We start from the raw sequence: 26,106 nt of genomic DNA, 5'->3' as shown, positions 1-26,106 counted from the left end.
TTGAATAAAATCAGTCAGTTTATCAAAAAAAAAAAAAGAAGGATTCACAAATGATCCGATTTGTCCATACGTTTTTATTAAAAAGTCAGAATTCGGATTTGTTATAATCATTGTTTATCTTGATGATTCAAATTTAGTTGGGATTTCTGAAGAGCTCACTAAAGCTAGTGATTATTTAAAGGTAGAATTCGAGATGAAAGATTTGGGAAGACAAAATATTGTCTTGGTCTTCTGATCGAACATTTGAACAATGATATCTTTCTTCATCAAACCACTTATACTAAAAAAGTATTGAATCAATTCTATATTGATAAAGTTCACCCTGTGAGCTCTCCAATGATAGTTTGTTTACTTGATGTTAAGAAAGATCCATTTCGACCTCAAGATGAGGGGGAGCCATTACTTGATCCAGAAGTACCATATTTAAGTGCAATTTGATCGTTGATGTATCTAGCCAATTGTACACGATCAAATATTGCATTTGCTGTTAATTTACTGGTAATATTTAGTTATGCTCCTACTCGACGACACTGGAATGGAATTAAACATATTCTACGTTATTTGAGAGGTACAACCAATTTGGGTATATTTTACTCAATTGATCCAAAGTCTCAGTTAATTGGGTATGTAGATGTTGGTTATCAATCTGATCCTCACAATGCAAAGTCTCATACTGGTTATGTATTTCTTTATGGAAATATTATTATTTCTTGAAAATCAGTGAAGCAGACAATTTCAACAACTTTTTTTAATCATTCCGAGAAACTTGCAATTCATGAAGCTAGTAGGGAATGTGTGTGGCTAAGATCAATGATTTCACATATTCAAGAAAAGTGTGGACTGCAATCAGTTAAGAGTATTCCAACAATCTTGTATGAAGACAATGTTGCATGTATAGCACAGCTCCAAGGAGGATACATAAAGGGAGATAAAACTAAACACATCTCTCCAAAATTTTTCTTTACACGCGACCTTCAGAAGAGTGGTGATATAGATATTTGACATATTCGATCTTGTGATAATCTAGCAGATTTATTCACCAAGGCACTGTCACTTGCAACATTCAAGAAGTTGGTCTATATCATTGGAATGCAACAGCTCAAAGATCTTCTTGAATAAGGGGGAGTAAAGACGTGAATACAGTGGTATGGATTGTACTCTTTTTCCTTCGATCAGTGATTTTTTTTCCCCACAGGATTTTTTCTTGGCAAGGTTTTAACGAGACAATCTTCTCACTGGTATCACAAAGTTGCTATACAAGAATGGTGTACTCCTTTTCCTTCACTAAGATTTTTATCCCACTGGGTTTTTCCTTAGAAAAGTTTTAACGAGGCACATTCTTCGTGTATGTGGTCATTCAAAGGGGAGTATTATAAATCACTCAAAAATGCATGATCACATATGGATGCCCCACAACATAAATATGAGAGACCCATATGCAAAAAAGAAGTGACAATATTATTACAATATGAGGAAATATTGAGAAAATAGTTGATATTCTTTCCATATATAGACACAAGGTGTCTCTGTAAATGATACGAGCAAACACTGCAACAATAAACAAACTATCTTTCTTGTCTCTTACTCTCTCTTGCTTTAAATCCTGAAATTGAAAATTCTTTTATTTACAACAATCACATATTTATACAACATTTTGACGACAAAAGTTTAGACATGATAATTAATATTATAAATACGTTTTGAAGACTTTGGCTATTCAAAGTCTATATACATGAATCAATATTAAGTATTTAGCTAATTCACGTCAGTGTCTCTTAACCAATTCTCTATTTTACCTATTCAAATACCACTTCTTAATCTACATCATTTCTATTCAACCAAAATTGCGGTCAGACTATCAATATCTCTATTTTAAATCTCTATTAAATTAAAATATTAAGTTTTCACATTAAAAAGACGAGAGATGAGAGGAGAATTTTGGAGAGAGGGGATGAATATTATTAAAATAATTTTAGAGTAACTTTATGTGCTATAAAAATGGCACATATGTACTACTTTTTGAGAGCCTCTGAATTTTTCAGATCCTAGAAGATAGTAATGCACCTTCACTTTTATCAAAATCTCTACTTTTGGTGCTGTATTTGACCAGTTTGACCAATTATACAGACAAGGGGAGAATGGAGATGCTGAGCTGGACCGGGCTTATTAGGTGAGTCACAATCTACTTAAGAGTGGGCTAGATTGAACAGACAATTTGAGCTCCAATTCGGACAGAGAAAGACAACAGCCCTGGCCCAGCCCCAGGCCCACTTTACCATTTGCCCGATAACTCTGATGAAACGTTTTGAATTTCTCGTCCACAGCAGCAAGCATTTCGGGTCCTCTACCAACCCACTTTTCTCTGTGCGCAGTGGTATCTCTTCACTTGTGTCGATTCCAAACCGAAATTCTCGTTCAGTCATCGGACAGATGAACTGAAAGCAGCACAAAGATGGATCAAAGCCAAAGAGTCGGGGCGGCAGCAACTTCGCGTGCTTATCAGTTCCACCCAGCGCGAGCTGCCATTACTGATCTCTTCAATCTCTACTTAGGAGTTAGTATATTTTATTTCTGAATTTTACTTCTTTTACTGTTTCCTTAATCAATTAGAGTTAAGGCACAGTCTCGATATTCTCCTGCAGAGAAGCAGCCGCCCAAAACCCGATGATTTAGTCCGAGAACCACCGTAAGTGCCTTTCTTCTAGCGATAGATGTATATGCATGGGCACATATTGGATGTTTCCTTGTTGTGGTCAATTTTATAGTGTTTATTCTCTGTTGTGAAATTGCAAGTCAGTTTGGTGCTGTGAGGCTTGCTTCAGTTGATCGTGTTTTGCATTTACAATTTATTTGTTACTGTTGAACTAGAATCGACGCACAAAAAGCTGTAGATATTCTTTCAAAGATATAATAAAGTAATAAACGGGACAAAGGTTTTTGTCCTTAAGAGAAGTATCTAAATATATTAAGGGATTCACAGTATGTAAATAATATTAGTTCAAAAGTGCTCAAAATTAGAGCCAAGGAATGAAATACCAATGCAATTGGCGTCCCTCTTGTTTGGATGAAAATGCAATCAAGGAAAGCCAATTCACCATCAAAATTATGGTTTATCTGGGTATTGTTATAATTTCTTTCATGACATCAGTTTAAATATTTAAGTGTCGCCTAATCCTGGTTAGTTGTTAATTTTGTTGATTTTTTTTCTGTTTTGCTTTTTTATTTTTCTTGTAATATTTCTATTGCTTCCTGATTTGGCTTGCACCCTCTTTGTGTTTCCCTTAATAAACTTTTTTAGAATATAAAAAGAAGTTGCTTTTGCTGATTCCTTGACTAGTTTTCAAATGTCTCTGTTGTAATTTCTCTGGTATGTACTTATATGTAGGAACAAGGCACAGAAGCGCGTGGTTGCTCTTAACAGAGAGCTCCCTCCTCGAAATGAGCAGTTTCTTATAGATTTTGAGCGACTTCAGGGCCAGTTCCTGGTAGGTACTAAATTAAGATCACTCTTTGGCTTTGTGTTCCGTCTGCTTTCTTTCTTACGTTTTTTTTCAGCTTTATTTCATTCAATAATAGTATTCCACAAAGAGCTTTACATGTTTATGCTGTATCATATTTTGCAGGACCAAGATCAATTGCGTGCTGTGACAGAATCTGTTCTTATATCTTTGGTTGTGCAATGTAGTGGTCATGCACCACGAGCTGAATTTCTTCTCTTTGCCTTACGAAGCTTATGCACTATTGGTTACATTAACTGGGACACTTTTTTGCCGTCCCTGCTATCTTCAGTTTCGACAGCAGAAATTTCAGTTGGTCAAGGGAATCAAGCAATGCCAACCATTTCATCCACAAGCTTACCACAGTCAGGAATGCTGCCATCATCAAGCACAATCCCCAACTCTTCTAATTTCCAGTCTTCAAATCCTACTTCTCCATTGCCCTTGGTGCCTGGAATTGGATCGCCTGCTCAATCAGCAATTGAACCATCATCTTGTGGAACTCTATCTCCAGTTAAATCACCTGATATTTCCTGCACTGGACAACTGAGTGCAACAAGAGTCAATTTTTCCATTAGGGATAGTGCTATAAGTAGTCTACGCCAACTATGTTGCAAAATTATTTTAACTGGTCTTGAATATAATTTAAAACCAGTCACTCATGCTGATGTTTTCTACCATATGCTAAATTGGTTGAACAATTGGGATCACAGACTGCAGGGAGTTGATGAACCTGATGCAATAAAGTGCAGCAGACCTGACAAGGCACTGATTGAATGGCTGCACGGTTGTTTGGATGTTATTTGGCTACTGGTTGATGAAGAAAAATGCCGGGTGCCATTCTACGAATTATTGCGCAATGGCGTGCAGTTTGTAGAGAACATACCGGATGATGAAGCCTTGTTTACACTCATCTTGGAGATTCATCGGAGGCGAGATATGGTGGCTATGCATATGCAAATGCTAGATCAGCACCTTCATTGCCCCACATTTGGGACTCATCGGCTTCTTTCTCCTAATATTTCTGTTGAAGCGGTAGCGAACTTGCGTTATTCACCAATTACATATCCAAGCATACTTGGAGAACCACTGCATGGAGAGGTGAGTACTCTTCATCTAATTCTGCGAGAGTAATGTTCCGTTTTAGTTAAATAGTATAATTTGATTGAATTAATACTTGGAATTCTTTTGCCTGCGGTATTGCTGGTGTAAGATCTTCCTTGTGGTGCTTTTTGGTCTCAGGCATTCCCTTTCCTATGTTGAAGACATATGAGAGAAGCTGTCTGAGATTTTGCCAGCATATTTACTGTAACCTACATATATGAAGACTCGATTGCCCAAAAGGGAAGTTGCAGAATGCAGTGATAAATAGGCAAGGGTTCTGACATGTCAATGGATGGCTGAGGATAAAACGACTGGTCTAAAGTCTATGGTTAATAACTTAATATAGCAATTTGCATTATAGAGTCACTTATAATGTATAAATACGCTGATAGGATGAAAACATAATTTTGTTTAGTGAGAATAATTCTACTTTTCTACTGGAGATCAAGTGGGTATTTGAGATCTAGGAAGATAGAAAATATATTATAATCCTTATTATGTTATAGGAAATGATTGACGTGGGGTGGGCTTAGGTTAATATTGATAAAGACATAAAGTAAAGTTGAATGGTAGAGAAGAAAGCATTTTCATCCTCACAAAGTTGTGAAAGATGAAAAGTAAGAATGTGATTGATATGTTACTCTGACTAGTCGCTTAATGGAGGCCATAAATGAAATCTAGAAGATTATGCTATTTTTCTTATGATAAGAACCTAGAAATTTAAAGCAAATTTTAAGAAGGGTTAACTTCAGAAATGTCTCAAGAAGATTCAAACTAGAAAAGCTATGGAACCTAAGGATTTGGGGGGAAGCTCCGCTCCTTTGTATATCGAAGAATTTGGCAGAGGCGGGACATGTTCGGAATGATGCTAAAAGAATTCTTGATGTTGCAATATGAATTTGCTTAACTAATTGGAAATTTTGATGTGATGTACTTCCTTGATTTGAGCGGCTGTGAAACCTAAATCTAGATGCATGCATTATTTTGAGCTTTTATATGTGTTATATGTTTTGTTTATTTGTTGAAAACGTCTACCTTTTTATTGTTTGAAATTCACGCCTTCTTCATATAAAAGTGGTAAGCTTATGGCAATTACAGATTACAGAGGCATATGTGCAGGCACGTGCATACACAAATTTCCACTTTGGTGGTGTTTAAGGTTTTTTTTTTTGTTGTTTTTTTTTAAAAAAAACTTTTTTGTCAAATATATTTTCTATATTGTTTTGTAGGATCTTGCAAACTCTATTCAGAAGGGAAGTTTGGACTGGGAAAGAGCTTTACGTTGTATAGGTCATGCTTTTCGCACTACTCCATCACCTGACTGGTGGAAGCGTGTGCTCCTTGTGGCTCCTTGTTACAAGAATAACACTCAAGGGCCTACTCCTGGTGCTGTTTTCACTTCTAACATGATTTGTGAGGCAACGATTGATAGAATTGTCGAACTACTGAAGCAGACAAATTCAGGCAATATTTTCTTCCTTATATATACATGTTATCATTTTTGGAACTCTTTTAAGGATTCAATGTATTCTTTCTGTTAGAAAATGTACAAGTATAAACAATGTAAAATGCCTCAACCCAACAAGTTAACTTATGTGTGTTGTTTGTTGCTCCAAGTGAGGGCCTTGTGTGAGTGTAGCCCTAGTGTTGGGTCGTCAGATAGCCTAGCCCTCACTTGAAGGGGTGTTAGAATGTGGATAAATAATTAAAATGCCTCAATCCAACAAGTTAACTCATTGGGTTGAATAATGTGAGAATATATATAAATGATGTGAAAAGCCTCAACCCAACAAGTTAACTTATTAAGATTAGTTACTTTCCCATTCAACCCAATAAGTTAACTTGTTGGGTTAGGACATTTCACATCATTTATACATATTCTAACACTCTTCTCATGCATGGGCTGGACAATCCGACGGCCCAAAGCGTGCACAGCAAATGAGGCCCAACACTAGGGGCTCTCACAAAGGCTCACACTTGGGGCAACAATAAAAATGGGGGTTTAAATTGCAGAAATCAAGGTTTGAACTTTGAACCTAAGACCTTATGCTCCGATACCATGTTAAGATTAGTTATTTTGCCATTTAACCCAATAAGTTTGCATGTTAGGTTTGGACATTTCATATCATTTATACATATTCGATCAAATAACAAAGTAACTAATCTTAACACTTTCTATAATATTATTTTTTATCATTATATTTGTTGTAATATGTTTATCTGATTCTTAAATACCGTATTAGTGATTGGAGGAGTGTGCACTAACTTTGGCCTTTGACTATGGTTGAAGACATCAGTATGTGTCTATCATATGTACCATTAGCTAACAATATTTTTCTGTCTAACCTGCAAAGAAGAAGATGAATTATACAGAAAGTTGATCGAGACTTGCTTAAGTGATATCCAAGCAGAGCAATGGGAGTTACTACTCTAGTTAGTCAAACTGGTTCCTTGTTTTTGACGCAGTAGAAGGTGTAAAAATTCTAAGCTATGTTAGCACTTAAAAACTTGGAATCTGCCACAAACAGATCTAGAATACACCTGAAAAAACAGAGAAAAGCCTCTGAGTGTGAAAATGAAGTTTATTCTATTGTAGAAAGTTGTTAATGACAAGTTCTACACCTCATGCGTTCATATATGCACACAAAATCAATCCTCCTAGATATAGGGCAAGCAACCTAATCCTACTGAAATTAAGAAAACAAGTAAAAGACTTCCACTTTTAGTAATGAAAACTAAAGTCTCCTAATAACTCAAGGAATTTATTTGATTTGTCATGCATCTGTTTTCAAGCATTACATTGTCTTCTACATACAATTTATTTTTAATCCATACATATTGATAATTATCCTCATATCAAAACACAATAAGCTGATGTCAAGTTAACAGTTACACGCCTTATCCAAACAAATTAACAGAGATTTGTTACCCTTTAAGTGGTACTATTAAATGTTACCCTTGTATCCTTTAACTCCATAATTTTCTCTTTGACAGGAATGCTCTAGAAAATAATAAAATGAGAGGGAGGGATGAAGATAGTTATGAGATTGTAAATTGGCTAAAAGGGACGTGAAGAAGATTACAGGAGAGGGCTTTTTACAAAACTCTACATAACAGGACATACTCAAAGGAGCGGGAAAATGATATTTTTAAACTAGCAAACACGAGGAAGGAAACTAGGGAGTTAAATAATGTTAAGTTTATAAAATATGTAGTTAATAAAGTCTTGGCTACAGATGTAGAAAATAAGGAGAGATGGAAAATGCATTTGGAGGAGGTGATAAGAAAGGACCTGCACTCTATAGGATTACTTGAAAGTGTAGCTTTGAATAGTAATGAATGGTGAAGGAGAATGTGGTGAATTCTCACAAGTTCTCATATAGATTCATATAGCTGACAGTGAAGACTTTGATGATGATAGTCGAGTTACCATCATTTAACTATTTCTTCCAATGTGATTGGTTTTATGGCGACTGCAGAATGTTTTCAGTTTCTATATACCATTAAATTAATTTCTAATCTACCTTTTCTTGTCCTACACTGCAGAGATTAATTGCTGGCAGGAGTGGCTGACCTTTTCGGATGCATTCTTTTTTCTTGTGAAAAGTGGATGCATTGATTTCGTTGATTTTATAGACAAACTGGTTTTACGCCTTAATGATGGCGATCACCATATTCTTCGAACAAATCATGTAACTTGGATGCTTGCACAGATCATCAGGGTTGAGCTGGTGATGAGTGCTTTGAATACGGATGCTAGAAAGGTTCGTGTTTGAAATGTACAAGTTTGATTTAGTTTTGTGTTTCTTTTTCCACCTGTTACCTATATCCAGTGTTATACATTCTTTCACGGTCTCTAGGAAGACATTTATATTTCCTATGATGGTCTGCTGTGGGAATTAAATTTTAAATTCATCTTGGCATATCTATTTTTCATCTCAGATATCTGTTTGTCAGTTCTCAAGTAAACTATTTAACCTTGAAATTACTAAAACATAGGCATTGCAATTCTGTCGGTAGGTGGAGACAACCAGAAAGATCTTATCATTTCACAGGGAAGAAAGAAGCTCTGATCCAAATAATCCTCAGAACATCCTTCTGGATTTTATTAGCAGCTGTCAAAACCTACGTATTTGGTCATTAAACACATCAACCAGAGAACATCTAAATAATGAGCAGCTTCAGAAAGGAAAGCAAATTGATGAATGGTGGAGGCAAGTTAACAAAGGTACAGCTAGTTTCAAATTTTCATTGTAACTGCAGAGTGCATATAAAGTATTTTAAAGATGTATATTTTGGTGAGGAAAACAACAGTAACTTGATTAATGTGAGGCATATTTTATGTTTTCCCCCTGGCTTGAATTTTAACTCTTACTTGCGATTTATGCATTTAATTTGTTTCTGGGGATATTTTCCTTATATACTTCAATATTTTTTGTTGATACTCTCTGTCAAATGAGATATTATCCACAAATATTTCTAGATATAGTGTTTTTGCTTGTGTTGCACATAATGTATCTTCTCTTCAATTCGCTAAAATTAGAATCTGAAAAAACTCCAAAGGATGCAGTCAAAAGGGTTTTTCATTTTTTTAATCTTTGTACCATTTATAAATGCCAATTCCTTGGTTTTATGGTTTTTCATAAAGTATTCCCTGTTGTATTTTACCTTTTCCAGACATGGACAGATCATAACATTAACAGTTCCCTTGCTTTTTCTCTGGGCATCCAAGTGGTTACCAGCTTGTTGGTAAAATTTGCTGCTTCACATCCCAATCTATAAATCAAGGGTGCATATTTGAATAAACTTTCTGGGAATTACCAGGTCTAAGCCTTTATAGGAATTCTAGTATTGTTTGACGGAAGTTTTTAAAGAATATGGATGTAACCTCTCAAAAATGATGACGATGATAAATGATTACCTTTGAGATTACTTTCAAGCATTTGCTTTTTGATTTTGTGATGCAACATCCTTTGGTGTGATGCTGAGGAACCCTAGGTGTGGTGCTTAAGTTATCTTTTCTTTCATTCTACTTTTCCTGCAATTCAAGATCTGATTCTTCTATTTTAAAGTCCTAATAGCAAGTTATTTCAAGCTCTAATCATCCAAAACCCTTGATTTAACCTTAATTGCTTAAAGTCCCTCACAAGAACACTTTAATATGAGGTTAGAAGGCTGTCACTGACTCAGTTTCTTCTTCTTCTTCTTACCTAATTTCTCTTCCCAAAAGCTAATCGAGGAATGCACTTTAAAATAGAATGACTATATTTGGAGATGCGAATGGGGGTTCCATGATTAACCTTGGTGAGCATTTTCATGCCAATGGTTGTGGTCTCTCCTGGAGTGAATCAGAACATCTCGTGCCATTTAGTGATGTGCAAGGGTGTTCAAGGAACTCGTTTAGGGAATGCTTTGTCTATATCTGGTAGGCTTTGGGGTTAGGAGGAATAGAAAGAGGGGGTTTATTTATATTCATCACATGTAACTTTGGTCATGAGTCTCATGACAATGTGAGCTCCTTTTTGGGAAGAGATAAATTGAAGAGACTTAAAAAACAAAGCAACTTTTATCTTAAAGGATGAATGCATAATTACTCTTTGCACATAATATGGTCAAAATGATGTTGTTGGTGAAAATTTGATTTTGGACATAGTTGCTATTGAAATGAAAACATGTCTAACAACACGGGTTCCATGCTTCATAATAAGTAGGAGTCATAGATGTGTTTTAAATCTAATTCAAATTTAGTTTGGGCGACATAATAAATATTGTGATTGAAGTGGTTTCATTTTGGTTACTGTGTGGCTTTATTCATTAAGATCAACGTCGTGTTTTCGTCACCTTCTTTCATTGTGGATTTTACAAAATCTCCATTGCTACACATTGTTAAGCCTCGTCTTTTTGTAATTGTTCATCTCGTGTATGTATTATTTTGCTTCAAGAGCCTTTCTCAGAGGAGTTCATTGGCTTCTGAATATGTCGTTTTACAGTCTGAATACAATTTTATGCCAACTCCTGCCTTCAGATTTTTTTCTACTTCTATTAAAACTTTGTTTGCTTTTCATTTAGGGGAGCGCATGATGGATTACATGAACTTGGATAGTAGATCAATTGGGATGTTTTGGGTTGTGTCTTACACAATGGCACAGCCTGCTTGTGAAACAATGATGAATTGGCTATCCTCCAGTGGAGTTCCGGAAATGTTAACAGGATCAAATATGCAGTCAAATGAAAGGGTAATGGTGATGCGGGATGTAAGCCCATTGCCGATGTCGTTATTATCTGGTCTCTCAATCAACCTCTTGACAAAGTTAATGCACCAAATGGAGGATGCTATTTTTGCTGGGCAGGTACTACTTGCGTTACCTATTATGTTTAGTTTTTTTTTTTAATTCCTCTCTATAAGGAGTCAGACATGATGTTTTGAAAACGAGTCATCTTTCTGCATTTTTTTGAATGCAAGATAGAATTTTAGGAAGGCGCACTAAGTGAGTGCAACCCAAAGAGGGAGAGTACATAGAGAGAACAACATAAACAAGAAACTCTTTGCCTAGTGGTAGTCACTATTTAGGATTTCAAACAAGGTGAAGGTTCACATCCTCCTTCACGCCAGAAAAAACTAATAACTAAAAATAATATTATCTACCAGAGAAAAAGATAGAAAACAACAGAGAACCAAAAAAAAAAAGTGAAATTTGGTGGGATATTAGTTCATTTTGTGTTTCTTTTCGTGGGAATTTTTTTCCTGAAAAACTACTCTGAAATTTGGATCTCGTGCATGGGGGTCTTGCTAAGAATGATAAAAACATCTTTGGGTTTTATTCATGCAGTTGATTTGGGTTGGGGCCTAGGGCTTAGGTTCCAGCTTCAGCTTACCCACTGAATATGACAGAATTGATGAAGAAAAAATTTGAAGAGGTTTTTAGATTATAGTTTGCCAGGGAGGTGATGTGGTGGCCCTTGCAAATAAAAGAGTATCACTTAGCTATATCAATGCGGTGAAGGGTAATGCAGAAATGAACAGTACCTAGGTTAGAATAAGTGGAGGATCTATAGAAGTATTTCTCATCACAATATGTCTACATTAAGGATCGACTTTGAGTATTATCTTATTTTTCTATAGTGATGGATGAGCTGACAAGGCATATCCAAGTTTAGGTGTCTCAGTATATGGTATTTGTGGGTGATATTATCTTTGTGGATGAGATCATATTAGGCCTTATCTAAAGGATTTTGAATAAGTAGGACTGAGAGTATATGAAATGTAAGTTTAGTAAAGGTAGGATAGGGGATGAGGAACCTATTAAAATAGATGAGGAGGAAGTAATTGAAAGCAGGATTTAACTTCTTGGTTCTGTGATTCACAATGATGGAAAGGTTCATGTGAGTGTAGTCAATAGGATTAAATCTGGGTGGACGAAATGGAAGAGTGCATGGGGGGTTTGGTGTAAGTACACCCTTTAAGGAAATTCTATAGGTCTATACTATATGTGTATGAGCTTGATGTTAACTTTGCAAGGCGTCTTCTGAGTGAAAACACCTAATGGGCCAAAAACTGACATTTCCTCACAATGTTGGGTCGGGTTGCTACAAATGGTGCTGGAGCAACTACGACACTGGTCTCCAAGCCAATTGGGGGATCCTTTGCCTGTGGAAAGGCCATGGATCAAGTGAGTAGGGCGTTAACAGGAACGTCAAAGATTTGAATTCTGGTGCCCGGGGGGGGGGGGGTTATTGTGAGACTCACATATAGAATGTGAAGAGTGGGTTTGTTTTATATGCATATGGGTTTGGCCTTAACTTTGTGAGGCGCCTTTTAAGGGTAAAATCATGAGGCCCAATGGTCCAAAAGTGGACAATTCCTCGTATGATCTCATACGGTCATTACAGATTCAATTAGTTTCGTTTGTGTAAACATACCATATCAGTTTTGCAATCCCGAAGAAATCTTCCTACCAATTTTTCATTAATAGAATCGTGGGCGCTCTGACATTCCATGATATAATTTTGTCGCGATATTAAATCACAGCTCTCCACCATTGCTGGCTTTCTCACTGAACTCTTGTATCTTACATTCTTACTTGGCTCCTCTCTTTTACTCCTTCCACAATTTGTTTCAAGTAAAGAGTACAGTTGCATGCATACCTTCCAGCAAGATACCAACCAGCTTGTGAAATGCTTCAAAGTTTTCTGACTAAGTTCTGATATATGTCTTCCGATGGCACTCTTTTCTCATCCATACTTCCACGTGTTGATTGATGAGCCCTAATACTTTCTAGCAGCTCCTGATCCTGTTATCTTTGACCATTGATTCTCCATTGGCATTCTGAGTTCAATCGTTACAGGACAATTGGGTGGATTTTATGAATTTTGAACAATCTACCCATCACTTCGTCTATTGCTTTGAATCTCTTACTTCCATCGCCATGAACATCTGAAACCTGTTTCAGATGATCTCTTTGTGAAAGGCTGATCTAGTAATCCCTCGAAAAAGACCAATAATTTGACAATATTTTGCTTTAAACCGGCTCGGATAGTCAATAGCATTAACCGCTTAAAATTAAATATTTGAATTTAAAAAAAAAAAAACACTTTATTGTGGTCAGGTACACAGGCTTACAGTTTTATTAAAAACCGGTTGGAGCCGTAACTTGAAGTTCCAAATCGGGACTAAGACTAGTTTGCTGTTTTTCATATCTGACCACTGGTCCGTTATAGTTTCAATACCTGTCTTGGGACAAAGGTTTTGATGATTGTGATTCTTTTGCTGCAACATTGAATATTTGATTCATTGTGTCCATGTTTCAATTTTTAAGACATAATATTAGAAATAAATCACAAAAATTCTGTTAAAAAATCTTTCGAATTAATCAATTATAGACCATGCGTACCAAAATCAGAATCAGCATTGATACAGTTAGATAGATTTGTACTGGAATCGTGTGATGGGAAATTCTAATAAAAAAGACAGTAACATAGGCCCCGTTTGGCAAGCCATATTTGCTAGCACATATTGCAGTTAGTAGCATATATGGTAGTTGTCAAACAAACAGCAATTTTCTGACACGAATTTCTAGACAATATTGAGACAATATTATTGTCAAATGAAAATGGTGATGGGAGGGACAATTTTGAGACCATTTTGACTTTTATCCCCAATCTATCCTCTTTTATTAATTGTTATTTATATTTGCATTTCTTACAACTAAAATACATAATACCCCTATATGTAATTTGTCACATAATATTACCCAATATATATGTTACCAACAAAAGTAGAACCAAACACTACCAATCATTTAGACAACATATGTGCTACTATTATTGTCCAGCATATCTACTACCACAATATATGCTACCATATATACTACTATCAAAATTGTCTATCAAACGGACCCATAGACTCTCCTCTAACAATTTTGTAATAACTTATGTAAGTTTCTATTAAGCTATAGTATCTTGTTATGGGTGTAGTATATCTTACACGCGTTTGCTTATATAATTTTGATCTAATGACATGACATAGTCACATAGAGTGTTTTACATGTTGTTTCTGATGAACTTTTCATTTAAGAAGCATGGAGAACGTACTTTCTATTACCATTACCATACAATGCTAGTGCTATATTATGCTTCAGATGAATTAATTTTAATTTTTTTTATGGGTGAAGAGCCTACCTCATTTTATTTTACTTTTGCTTCTCTATTTCAGATTGTGCCGAGTATTGCAATGGTTGAGACATATACTAGACTACTGGTTCTTGCACCTCATTCCTTGTTCCGCTCACACTTCAATGTAATTTTCTTCACCTGATTATCAGTTCTGTAATTGCTCTCGTGTTATGGAAAACTTTACACTCTTCTGATATATTAACATTCCTTGACTTGAAACTAATTGTCGGCTGAGAGCTAAGTAACTCATTCATTGTGCTTCAGCACACTATTTCTATATGTCCTGAAATCTGAAGATCTTTGATAACAGTAGAATTGGGGTCTGTAACAGCTGTTTAAATTATTTATACGTCTTGTGCAGTGTAATAATGATTGTATGGCGGCTTTATGAAAACTAAACCATTTTGATGCATGCTTATGCTTTTACATTCGGGATTTGACTGTAATATGTTTGTGCTGATCGGAGGGAGCACTCTAGACTTTGGCACTTATTTTGTCAAGTTTTTGTTTTTTGGATATTGTTTTCATGATAAAGTTTGACACCCTTGGAGATTCTTGAAGTTCATTATTGGTTTTTTTTTTCTCTTTTTCTCTCCTTTTCTAACTTGAAATGTATTTCGCGATTCCATTTTTTTCGTTGATAACGTGTATTGTACCTCAAGAATGTTTCTGCAGCATTTGGCACAAAGGAATCCATCCTTGTTGAGCAAGCCTAGTGTAACTCTTTTGGTGCTTGAAATTATCAACTATCGACTGCTTCCGCTCTATAGGTAATTATCTGTACTCCCAGGCTGGTGTATTTACTTTGCTGTACTCCCAGGCTAGTGTATTTAATTCGCTCTTGATGTGGTGATGGTTTTGGATGAAGTATTGAAATTAGCTTATTTTCTTGAAAGCCAACATACTTGATAGCTTAAGGAGATTATGAAAGAATTGATATTGTTCTGGTGGATGTGGTAATAGCATCAAAGGGGTGCCACCCGAGGTACAAGGCAAGAGATAAACACTCATATTAAAAACATCAAAATACTCTAGAACATAGCATTTACTACAATCATTATGGCATGGAAACCGCAAGCTCAGTGTGTTGAAATATTCATCTAATTTTTTCTTTGTATGGAGAATAACTGAATAAGTTTTTTGCAACAGCACCAAGAAGACTTGAAAGTAATTGGGTTCGAAATGCTAGTTTCTTTGTCTTTGTGTTTTAAACACAAACATGAACATTGGCATCTTAAGAAGAATTTGGGGGAGGGGAAGATCCTTCATTAGAACTCTGCATTTTGTTGAACCAAAAGCTAATTTAAGACTATGATTCATTAGAGGATGATTATAATTAATGCGTAATAAACTGTGAATTCCAAAACATAGGGCACTACAAAATAATTTTTAATGTGGCTGATTTATTAATAGTCTAATGTGAGAAGAAAAATAATAACAGCTAAGACATGTAGAGGATCCCATAAAACGAGTGCATTGTTTACTTTTTTATTCTTGCACTTTAATATTGAACCATAGTTAATAGGAAACTGAATTTAGTTTAGGAAATGTCCTAGGCAAGAAATCTTCTTCTCAAATGGGACACTGAGATTGGGTTGGCTTTTTGAGGAAATGTTATTGAAGCCATTCCAAACGTAATTTTTATTTTATTTTTAAAAAAGAAACGTCTAGAATGTTTGGGGAACCATATAAAAATATTAAGGGACGTGTTCTGGAAACTATTTGAAATTTCATCTAATAGGTTCTGAAATCTATTTGGACTTGTATAGGATAGTTTTGGTACATTATCACATATAGGACGCTTTTATTTTACTTTCTATTACAATTTCAATGAAATTTTCTGAATGATTCTTTGTCATTCCTTCTGATGTTCTCTATTGGATTGTTGCCAAGTTTCTTACTTACCGAAAAAAAATTGTTGCTAAGTTTCTTGCTATATTTGCAATTGCTTCCATGCTTCGTACGCCCCATATTTTATAAATTATGTTTTTCATTGCTTCCATTCCAAACTTGGACATAGATTCTGGACCTCTCACGATGGAATTGAAGTAAGGTGTTTTAGCCTAAAATGTAATTCCATGGATTTGCCTCTAGAACTGTAATTCTAAATGCAGTGGCTTTACAAATATGAGAACTTTAACTAGAGTGGAAGGGTTGCTGCTTCAGCTCCAATTCTCGCACTAAACTTGTTGGCCAATCACGATGTATAATAACATCTTATTTCTTATTTTATTGTAGATACCAAGGAAAGAGCAAATCCTTGATGTATGATGTAACAAAGATAATTTCAACATTGAAAGGAAAACGCGGAGACCATCGAGTATTTAGATTGGCCGAAAACCTTTGCATGAATCTTATTTTGTCATTGAGAGACTTTTTCTCGGTGAAAAGAGAAGGGAAGGTAGAGGCTTGGGTCAACACACTGAAATTCTTTTTTCTTTTGGTTTTTTTTCTTCCCTAAAGCTAGATTAAGCTAATAATTGTGTTTATCATGTTTGCAGGGTCCTACAGAATTTACTGAAACTCTGAATCGAATAACTATAGTTGCTCTTGCTATCATCATTAAAACTCGTGGGCTTTCTGATGCCGATCAGATGATTTACCTCCAAGCAATGTTGGACCAAATACTGGCAACTAGTCAGCATGCCTGGTCGGAGAAGACTCTACGCTACTTTCCTCCACTTCTGCGTGATGCCTTGATGGGGAGGATAGATGAGAGAGTCCTACCTATTCAAGCATGGCAGCAGGTGCATTTAAGAACCAGTGTCCTTATTTTGATGCATCCATTTTACTATCTTAGATCTGCTCTGCTGATTTGTATCTTTTGTTGATGGTTGATCATGGAGGAAATAGGCTGCACGTAGTTGGATGGGTCGTTGTACAATTAAAAAAATGTTTTGTTTGTTGGAAAATTAGACCTTTAACATGAAATGATGGAGTTAATAGGTATATTTGATTGAGAGGAAAAATTGTATGTAAGAGACTAAAATGGAATAGAGTAGATTGAGAATTTGTGTTGACTTATAGGAAATAAAAGGAATGAGATTTGTGTAGTTTTTATTATAAATAAGACAGTTCAAAGAAGGCTGTAAATGTAAGCAGGATTAGGTATGTAGTGGTGAAAACACCCCCCGGGGGGGGGGGGGGGGGGGGGGGGGGGGGGCTATGAATGGACATATTGATTGGGAGTTTAGAATGAAAAGAGTAAAAAAACCTAGAGTTGTCAATCACTTGTAAGTTATAGTCGTCCTATGCTCTTCCTTTGAAATTTAATCGACCTACGATATATGTATCGTGAGGCTGCTATTTTCTTGGTTTCGTTTTTATTTTGTTCTGATTTGGAAGTTTTTCTGATACATAATTCATGCATGTGATTGGCTAGGACTGCATTATAATTAAAAGGCTTTTGTTAAGTAACACTGAAACAAAATAAGCAGAAAGCAATTTACCAAATAAATAAATAAATATGGGATATGTAATTATATGGAATGATGCATCGCCAAAGGATTCGAAATTATATTTATCCATATGGTAAGCGGGTTGGCAATATCAATAACTGCAATGATAGTATCATGTGCCTGATGAGCACTCTAAATTAGGCCTAGTTTCGGCTCACTTATGAAAGAGTTGAGCATTATCCATTTACCCCAAGACTTATGCAAGATGAAGCTTTGATTTCCAATGAATTGTTGATGTTCAGCTCGAAAGTAAGAAAAAAAGAATCATTTACAATCTTGATGTGGAGAAAAATATGAATGATGTTTGGAAGAGGCAGTTTAAAAAGTGGATGTCTTTGACTTCTCTTTCCATAATTATCAATGGGGACACTTTCAACTTCTTTAGGGCTTTGAGAGCTACGAGACAGAGACGTCTGTGTTAGGAATTAACCTTCCTAAATAAAAGCGAATAGCAAAAAGATTTAAGAAGAGAGACAACAGAAACACAAGATTTTATGTGGTTCACCCAATATAGGCTACGTGGATGAGAGTCCATGTCTTCCTTATACTAATCCTATAAAGTCCACGTCTACACCATCAACTAATCCTAAAAGCATGTAATTTCTCCCAAAAGGCTAACCTATTGGGTCGAGGCGAATTTGATAACTTAAATACACTCCAACACTCCCCTGACCCCTCACCTGTGTGCCAGACAGTCCCTTCAAATGGAAGGCTCAACACGTGAACATTTAACAAAGTCTAATACTAGGGACACACGAAGCCCACATTAGGAGATAATTCTTAAGAAATGGGTAGGTGGACACATAAGCTAGGGCTTAAACCCATGACCTCTGTTTTGATAGCATGTCAAATTGTCATTTCACCCAAAAGCCTAACCTATTGTGGAGCCAAATTTAATCATTCAAATACTGTGGAATGAATGATTAAGAAGATTAGTGATTGATTCTCACTGTTGAGTATCCCACATCGGTTGGAAAGAGGGTTGGTGTGTGGTTTAAATGAGGGTTTCCTCCTACCTCCTAATAGGCCTTTTAAGGGGTTGGACAAGGGGCCCAATATGTTAACATGGTATCGGAGCCAGTCCAACGCGATGGGCTTTCACGTGGTGGGCTTCTCGGAGTTGGGCCAACCCACACGTGAGGGGGGATGTTGAGTATCCCACATCGGTTGGAAAGAGGGCTGGTGTGTGGTTTAAATGAGGGTTTCCTCCTACCTCCTAATAGGCCTTTTAAGGGGTTGGACAAGGGGCCCAATATGTTAACACTCACCAATTACTCATATGGATGTATGTAGTCAACATTTGATTGAGATAAAGGCTTCAATGATTATTGATGATGATAATGACAATAAATATATTTGTTGTGGAGACGGAAATAGGTTGTGATTGATTTTTTTTTTTAATTATAGTCCAGGGGTAATCTTTAGACGCATGTACATCATGTCATAGTAACACTAGAGCATTTCCTCCCTCATAAAATGACCTAAAGACGAGTTTCGAATTTAATTCTACCTGGATAGATGAGTATGGTATTATTGGTAACAACCCATATAAGCCTCGTAAAGAGAAACTTGTGAGATCTGGACCACCTTAATTTTGGAGGGAATGAACCTATTGATTTTTTTGCTCTTTCATATAGCTTTTCTTACACCAAATTTTCTTAGTTCAATCTCCTTGAGAATTGATTGAATATTATTTCATTTGCTCTCCTCTTGTAGGCTGAAACTACTGTGATTAATCAATGCAACCAGCTGCTCTCACCATCTGCTGATCCGACATATGTCGTGACATATATCAGTCATAGTTTTCCTCAGCATCGACGATATCTGTGTGCTGGTGCATGGGTACTGATGCACGGACACCCTGAAAATATTAACAGTGCAAACCTGGTATGATTTGGCATCTTCTTTCTGTTGGTGGATCTTACGATATTAATTTATGCAAATCTGCTAGATCTTTCCCAAGACAACTCATAGAAACAATCTGTTTCCCTGGCGTGGGTTCAGGCACATGTTTTGAGAGAATTCTCTCCTGAAGAAGTAACAGCTAATATCTACACAATGGTGGACGTTATTCTTCATCAACTTAGCATGGAACTCAGACATGGACATTCTTTACAGGTTCTACCCTTGGGTGCTTGGTTGTATTCCACTATCTGTGTGGGGAGATCCTTGTTCTTGTTTATTTTTGAACTTTCATGTAGTTTTCATCTTTTCAGGACATTTTACTAAGAACTTGTGCAAACCTCACTTTTTTCGCTTGGACTCATGAATTGCTACCTGTGGATATTTTACTGCTGGCACTTATTGATCGTGATGATGATCCGCATGCTTTACATATTGTGGTATGCTATTTAAGAAGCTCAGTTTGTTTTTTTCTGGCGTATTATATTGATCTGTGTTTTTCATTCAAAATGGTTATTCACATGCAAATTATATGGTCGTCTATTTCATTCTTGGGGTTTTTGTTTGGAAATTGAAGAAGTCTGTTGATATTGGATAGATTCAAAATCCTGTCTGATTTTAACTTGTTTGGTGTGCTGAGACTTGGGTATCTCTTGATTTTAGCTGTCAGGACACTAAAATATATATTTTTAGGGATAGAGTTTGGTTTATTCAGGATACTATTATATTATTTTCTTTTCTATTCTTAATTCTTTTTGGTGGAGTGTTGGCGGGGACCGGGGGTGCAGTGAACCTTGTACCTTGTGCAATTGTGCATATATAAGGAGCTGGCCGCCACTAGGTCACATGAACTTCTTTGGAGACTTAAGAATCGATGCTTTTGAGTTGTGTTGGTACTAAAGTGTCAATGACATAACGTATGATGTCGCAGATCAGTCTACTTGACCGGCCGGAGCTTCAACAACGAGTTAAATTATTTTGCATGAATAGTGGGCCCCCAGAGCATTGGCTTTATTCAGGAGTGTTTAAGCGTCTTGAATTGCAGAAGGCTCTTGGGAATCATCTCTCATGGAAGGAAAGGTTATATCTGTTAAATTATTGCTGTTCAAAAAACAAAATCTGCTAAACTTTTATTTGTTCCTTGTGCGAACTGATTTTTGTGCTAATATTAAGGTTATCAATCTAATTATAACTAAAAGCCTCCACTTTTTAATCCACGTTTCTTTAAAATTGAAGTAAAAAAGCAGATTCGCATTGACCAGATTATGACAAAAAATGACAATTATGACGAGATCAACAAATCCAAGATGAAATTTGCACTGATTATATAAGGTTTGCAGGTATCCAACGTTCTTTGATGATATTGCAGCACGCTTGCTTCCCGTTATCCCCTTAATTGTTTATAGGCTTATTGAAAATGATGCCGTAGAGCCAGCTGATCGAGTTCTGGCCATGTATTCTCAATTTCTAGCATACCACCCTCTAAGATTCACATTTGTTCGTGATATACTTGCATATTTCTATGGTCATCTTCCGGGGAAACTCATAGTGAGGATATTGAGTGTACTCGACATCGGCAAGGTGTTGTCTCTCTTCAATGTTCCCTTTCATTACTAATTTTCATTCAGAATGTAATCTTTCCTACAACTGGCTTATTGACATGAAGTTTGTTTCAGATCCCAATTTCCGAGTCATTCCCACAGCATATCAGTTCGCAAAACCCTGTCGTATGTCCACCCCCAGACTATTTTGCAACTCTTTTGTTGGGTCTTGTTATTAATGTGATACCACCATTGAGTAGCAATGCAAAATCTGGTTCAATGGTTGATGCTTCAAATAATTCAGTGCGTGCTTCACATAGCAAAAATCCTGCAACACTCCAGCCAGGTCAAACAAATACATCAGAGGGTCAAAAAGCATTTTATCAAATCCAAGACCCGGGGACATATACTCAGCTAGTTCTTGATACAGCAGTCATTGAACTGCTCTCACTGCCAGTATCAGCTTCCCAAATTGTATCTTGCCTAGTTCAAATTATTGTTAATATACAACCAACGTTGATTCAATCAAGCAGTAGTTTACATGCAACTCCAAGTGGTGTTGGGCAAGGTTCAGTTTTACCAACATCCCCCTCGGGAGGAAGTACCGATTCCATGAACGCAAGCAGATCAACTGCAGTCCCTGGGATTAGCACCTCTAACTTCATTTCGCGAAGTGGTTATACATGCCAACAACTCTCTTGCTTACTGATCCAAGCTTGTGGGCTTCTATTGGCTCAGCTCCCTCCTGATTTCCATTTGCAGCTGTACATGGAGACAGCACGTATAGTAAAAGAAACTTGGTGGCTCACTGATGGGAAAAGGTCACTTGGGGAGCTGGATTCTGCTGTTGGTTATGCTTTGTTAGATCCAACTTGGGCTGCTCAGGATGATACCTCAACTGCTATTGGTATGCTATTCTCTGTAGCAATTGTTTCCCCTTTCTAGTTAACCTTACAATGCTTTTGCGCCCAGGAACAATTATACTTTAGTTGAAGTCTAATAATAAATCGGTATTCCTGTTTTCAGGAGCTTAAAGTTTTAATATATTAAGGGAGAATTTCTGCAGCAAACTAAGTATTATGCAGTGTAGTATTTAGAACCTGAACAGAGTATGGGTTGGAATAAATGAATAATAACCTAATAGGATGCAGATTTCATCACTAAACAATGTGTAGCTGATAAGCTGAATGTAAGCTATCATTTAGAGATTTGAAGCTTGTATTCACTCTTCCAAAAATCTTATTCAACAGTTTTCAATTAAGTCAACTAATATATTTTCTTGTCTCTTTTTTTGAACACCTGACCCTCTGTATCTTATTTTGTCAGGTAATATAGTTGCATTGCTTCATTCTTTCTTCAGTAACCTCCCACAAGAATGGTTAGAAGGGACGCATGTTATCATCAAACATCTCAGGCCAGTTACATCAATTGCAATGTTGAGAATAGCATTTCGTATCATGGGTCCCTTGCTACCAAGACTTGCTAATGCTCATTCTCTCTTTCACAAGGTCAGAAAGTCAATCGTTCTTACATCTTTTTTTAGTATTTTTTTTTCTATTCATATTTATCAAATGCAATGTCACAATGCTAGACTCTGTTATATTTATTTTGTTTCTTCGCTGCTGAAACAAAATTTTGTGTGCAATGGCAAACGAAAATATCTGAAGGTGTAAAACTACGGTTAGAATATGTGTAAATGCCCCAACTCAACAACCTAACTTATTGGGTTGAATGGCAAAGTAACAAATCTCAACATGGTATCGGAGCAGGAGGTTTTGGGTTCCCACCTTTGCTTCTGCAATCCAAACCCCATTTGTTGTTGCCTGAAGTGTGGGTCTTTGTGTGTGTTTGTTGTTGCCCCAAGTGAGACTTTGTGTGAGAGTAGCCATAGTGTTGGGCCTCGTTTGTTATGCACATGTTGGGCTGTCGGATTTCCCAACCCACACGTGAGGGAGAGTATTAGAATATGTATAAATGATGTGAAATGCCCCAACCCAACAAGTTAACTTATTAGGTTGAATAACAAAGTAACAAATCTCAACAGCTACCATGGGTGGTGCTTGCACACGGTGGTGGTTCTTCTTGTGTATTCTTGGCCATCGTGTAATTGATTTGATGTTATCATTATTTCTCATCCATCGATGTGTTAAGAGTTTATTCAGGCTATATTGGTTTTGTTTTTCATTGTATTGTTTCTGTTGTTTTGATGTGTTAAGATGTAACTGTAGGTTTTCAATTTCAGTGTACATAATCTATAAGTTTTATGCTTTTAACTATGAGTCAACTTCTTCACAGAAGCGGCATTGGGATATATTGTTCGTGTTTATTGTTTTTATGCTAATAAAAGGGCTATTACTTTATTTTTTGGTTAGGAGATTTTTAGCGGGGTTGGGGAGGAAGATGGAGAGAGAATTCTTGTAGGATTGCAGGAATTCCCCAGGATGTATGAGCAGTGAATTTTCTTTCAAAATGATTATTTATTTTATGTTGTTGAAAAATAGCTAAATTCTATCTAGCTTTGAGATATTAACCAAGAATCTTCTCAAAAAAGTTGGGATCTTTGAGAAGAATCTAGGCACAAGTTAAGAGAATTCTGATGGTGATCCCTCGTTATTTAGAGGAAGAACAAGGTGACTCTGTTCCCAGGGCTTGTTTGTGCATGCAAAATAACATGTTATGTATAGCTTCGGTTCTATGCTTATGGATCTTTACCGTGTCAGAAATCAATGATGGACGTGGTAATGCAGCCTAGACAAGACATTAAGAAGAGGGAAAATTATCAAGAAAAAATTATCTTCTTATTTGCCTAAATTGCTCCACTTCCTGTTCCTATTCCTACTTTCGCTGAAAAAATGTTGCATTTATCTTATTCTTTGGATGAAAGAAGATTTTAGAAAATGGTATCAATGTACAATCATCCTGCACCACCAATTACGCAATCTTGTCACATTATTGCAGAGAGGCTGTTTCTATGGCTTAAACTTGTCACGTGTCGAAACGTTAACATACGCCGAGGCTTGCCCTCTAATAATTAAACTGACTCGATTTTTTTCTATGCTTATGTCTTGAGCATTTTGTTCCTGGTTAGATTAGCTTATACAAGAAGTGTTTCCTCCTCTCTTTTTTTTGTTACCCTATTTGCTAAATTATGTTGAAATTTACCCTTCCTCATTTCAGACTCTAGCACTTCTTTTAGATACAATGGTGGATGTTTTGGGGAGGAGCTCTCAGCCGTCAACTCCCTTTGAGGCATCAGAGATAGCAGATCTCATTGATTTCCTGTAAGATTGCATTCAGCCTTTAGTCGAAGAAAGAATATATATTTCCTCTAGTTTTACCTCTGAAGCACTTAAATTTCTATGACCCTTGTGTTATTCAGCCATCACGTTGTCCACTATGAAGGGCAGGGAGGGCCTGTTCAAGCTAACAGCAAGCCCAGACCAGAGATCCTGGCTCTTTTTGGGAGAGCAGCTGAAACTCTTCGTCCAGATGTAGCACATCTTCTTTCTCACTTAACACCGGATATGAATTCTTCAATATATGCTGCTACACACCCAAAGCTGGTCCAGAATGCCTCTTGACTGTTCAGGTCAAGCATTTCTCAAAAGCTTATCATTGCATGTAAGTGGTAGTTAGAGCTTTTTACATAAGAATGAGTACCCCCCCCCCCCCCCCCCCCCCCCCGCATTAATGCATGTTAAGACTCGGTACATTTTTTTTAATTTCCCAAGCTCGTGTCCACTGTTGGTGCAGAAGCCAGAAGGACCATGCCGGATTCCCTTGTAACTTTCTCAAAAGCAAGTGAGCTTGCTAATCATCTAGAAGTACTCCCTGAGTCAACCAAAAGCCGGACACAGTCCTTTATGCAAAAGACACTTGTATTTTGTATTTAACATTGATTGTAAGTTTATCCTTGATGTACAATGCATGTTAATGGAGGGTTGGAACTATCCAACTGTATTGAGAAATATAGACTCGCCAGTTGCAACATCCTCCAGGTAAGTTTCTGGGCAATTCGCTAGAGCACTAGTTTTTAAGACAATAAAATGGTCTGGCCCTCGCTCCTCTTAATTAAGCAACAGTGTTTGCATCTCTTTTTCAAACTGTGTTCGGACACAGCAGGGATATGTCCGTTTCAGACAAGATATTCTTTCTTTTTTTTTTTTTTTTTTTTCTCTCATCTCAGTTTCTTATATTGTTCAACTTTTTCACTTGTATTCCAATGACAATTTTGAAAAAACAGACCCAAAAAAAACAGCTTCTTCCTATATGCCTAGGAACCTTAACCAAATATTGGTAGAGTGAAGTTCACAAGATCTGTAATTGGCAATGGCAAATCATGAAAGCATGATGACTAGTAACCTCAGTGGGTGCCCTCATTGTCCACTCCATCCTATTCCTAGGGAACAAATAGGACCCATTATAATAAATATCGACGTTCACAATGTTTACTTCAAAAGTGACCCAACACCACGAAATTCTGTGGTGATGAGGAGAAACCGAGAAAGAATCTCTTATGCTGATTGATGGAAAGATAGATGGATGGATTTGGATAGATGGGTACCCTGGTTTGACAAATCCGTCCAGACAACAAATTTACGTTACTCAGGCAAGTGGGTTGGTGGGCCAAATATCTATTTCACTTCTTTTAAACGTGACTGATGATGGTCACCAACTGCCAACTATGAAAAACGAATCTTTTTTTTCTTTTTTTTTAATGTTATTTGTTTTCTTGCCTGTTTTGCGTTGCACCAGAATCTGCAGAATTAACTACATTTAAAGTCTAGAAATTGTAAAAAAGAGAGGAAAAAAAAATAGTGATAGTTGTTAATGAAATCTCAATCATTCAACATATTATAAGAGGACAACCACACTCATGTTGTTAGGATTTCGACTTTGTGTATAGGGGTGACAAAACTTTGTCCAGTATCG

The 26,106-nt window shown here is 36.5% G+C and overlaps 1 protein-coding gene across 1 annotated transcript; it reads left to right on the top strand.

The window, feature by feature from the left end:
* The first annotated feature begins 2,452 nt into the window (after nt 1–2,452).
* Nucleotides 2,453–25,249, top strand: LOC119987655 (mediator of RNA polymerase II transcription subunit 23). Its single transcript, XM_038832575.1, has 22 exons — nt 2,453–2,554; nt 2,643–2,686; nt 3,386–3,485; nt 3,624–4,598; nt 5,831–6,065; nt 8,148–8,365; nt 8,622–8,829; nt 10,671–10,951; nt 14,314–14,397; nt 14,949–15,043; nt 16,512–16,674; nt 16,775–17,020; nt 19,448–19,618; nt 19,736–19,849; nt 19,948–20,073; nt 20,565–20,713; nt 20,974–21,214; nt 21,310–22,081; nt 22,501–22,682; nt 24,352–24,455; nt 24,554–24,795; nt 24,928–25,249. Exons 1-21 carry the CDS (start codon nt 2,453–2,455, stop codon nt 24,753–24,755), a joined length of 4,812 nt encoding a protein of 1,603 aa, XP_038688503.1. The 3' UTR covers nt 24,756–24,795; nt 24,928–25,249.
* Nucleotides 25,250–26,106: the final 857 nt, after the last annotated feature.

The sequence above is a fragment of the Tripterygium wilfordii genome, chromosome 3 (assembly GCF_013401445.1).
Source record: "Tripterygium wilfordii isolate XIE 37 chromosome 3, ASM1340144v1, whole genome shotgun sequence".
Taxonomy (NCBI): Eukaryota; Viridiplantae; Streptophyta; class Magnoliopsida; order Celastrales; family Celastraceae; genus Tripterygium; species Tripterygium wilfordii.
The sequence above is the reverse complement of the archived record's forward strand: the minus strand, read 5'-3'. Positions and strand labels throughout refer to the sequence as shown.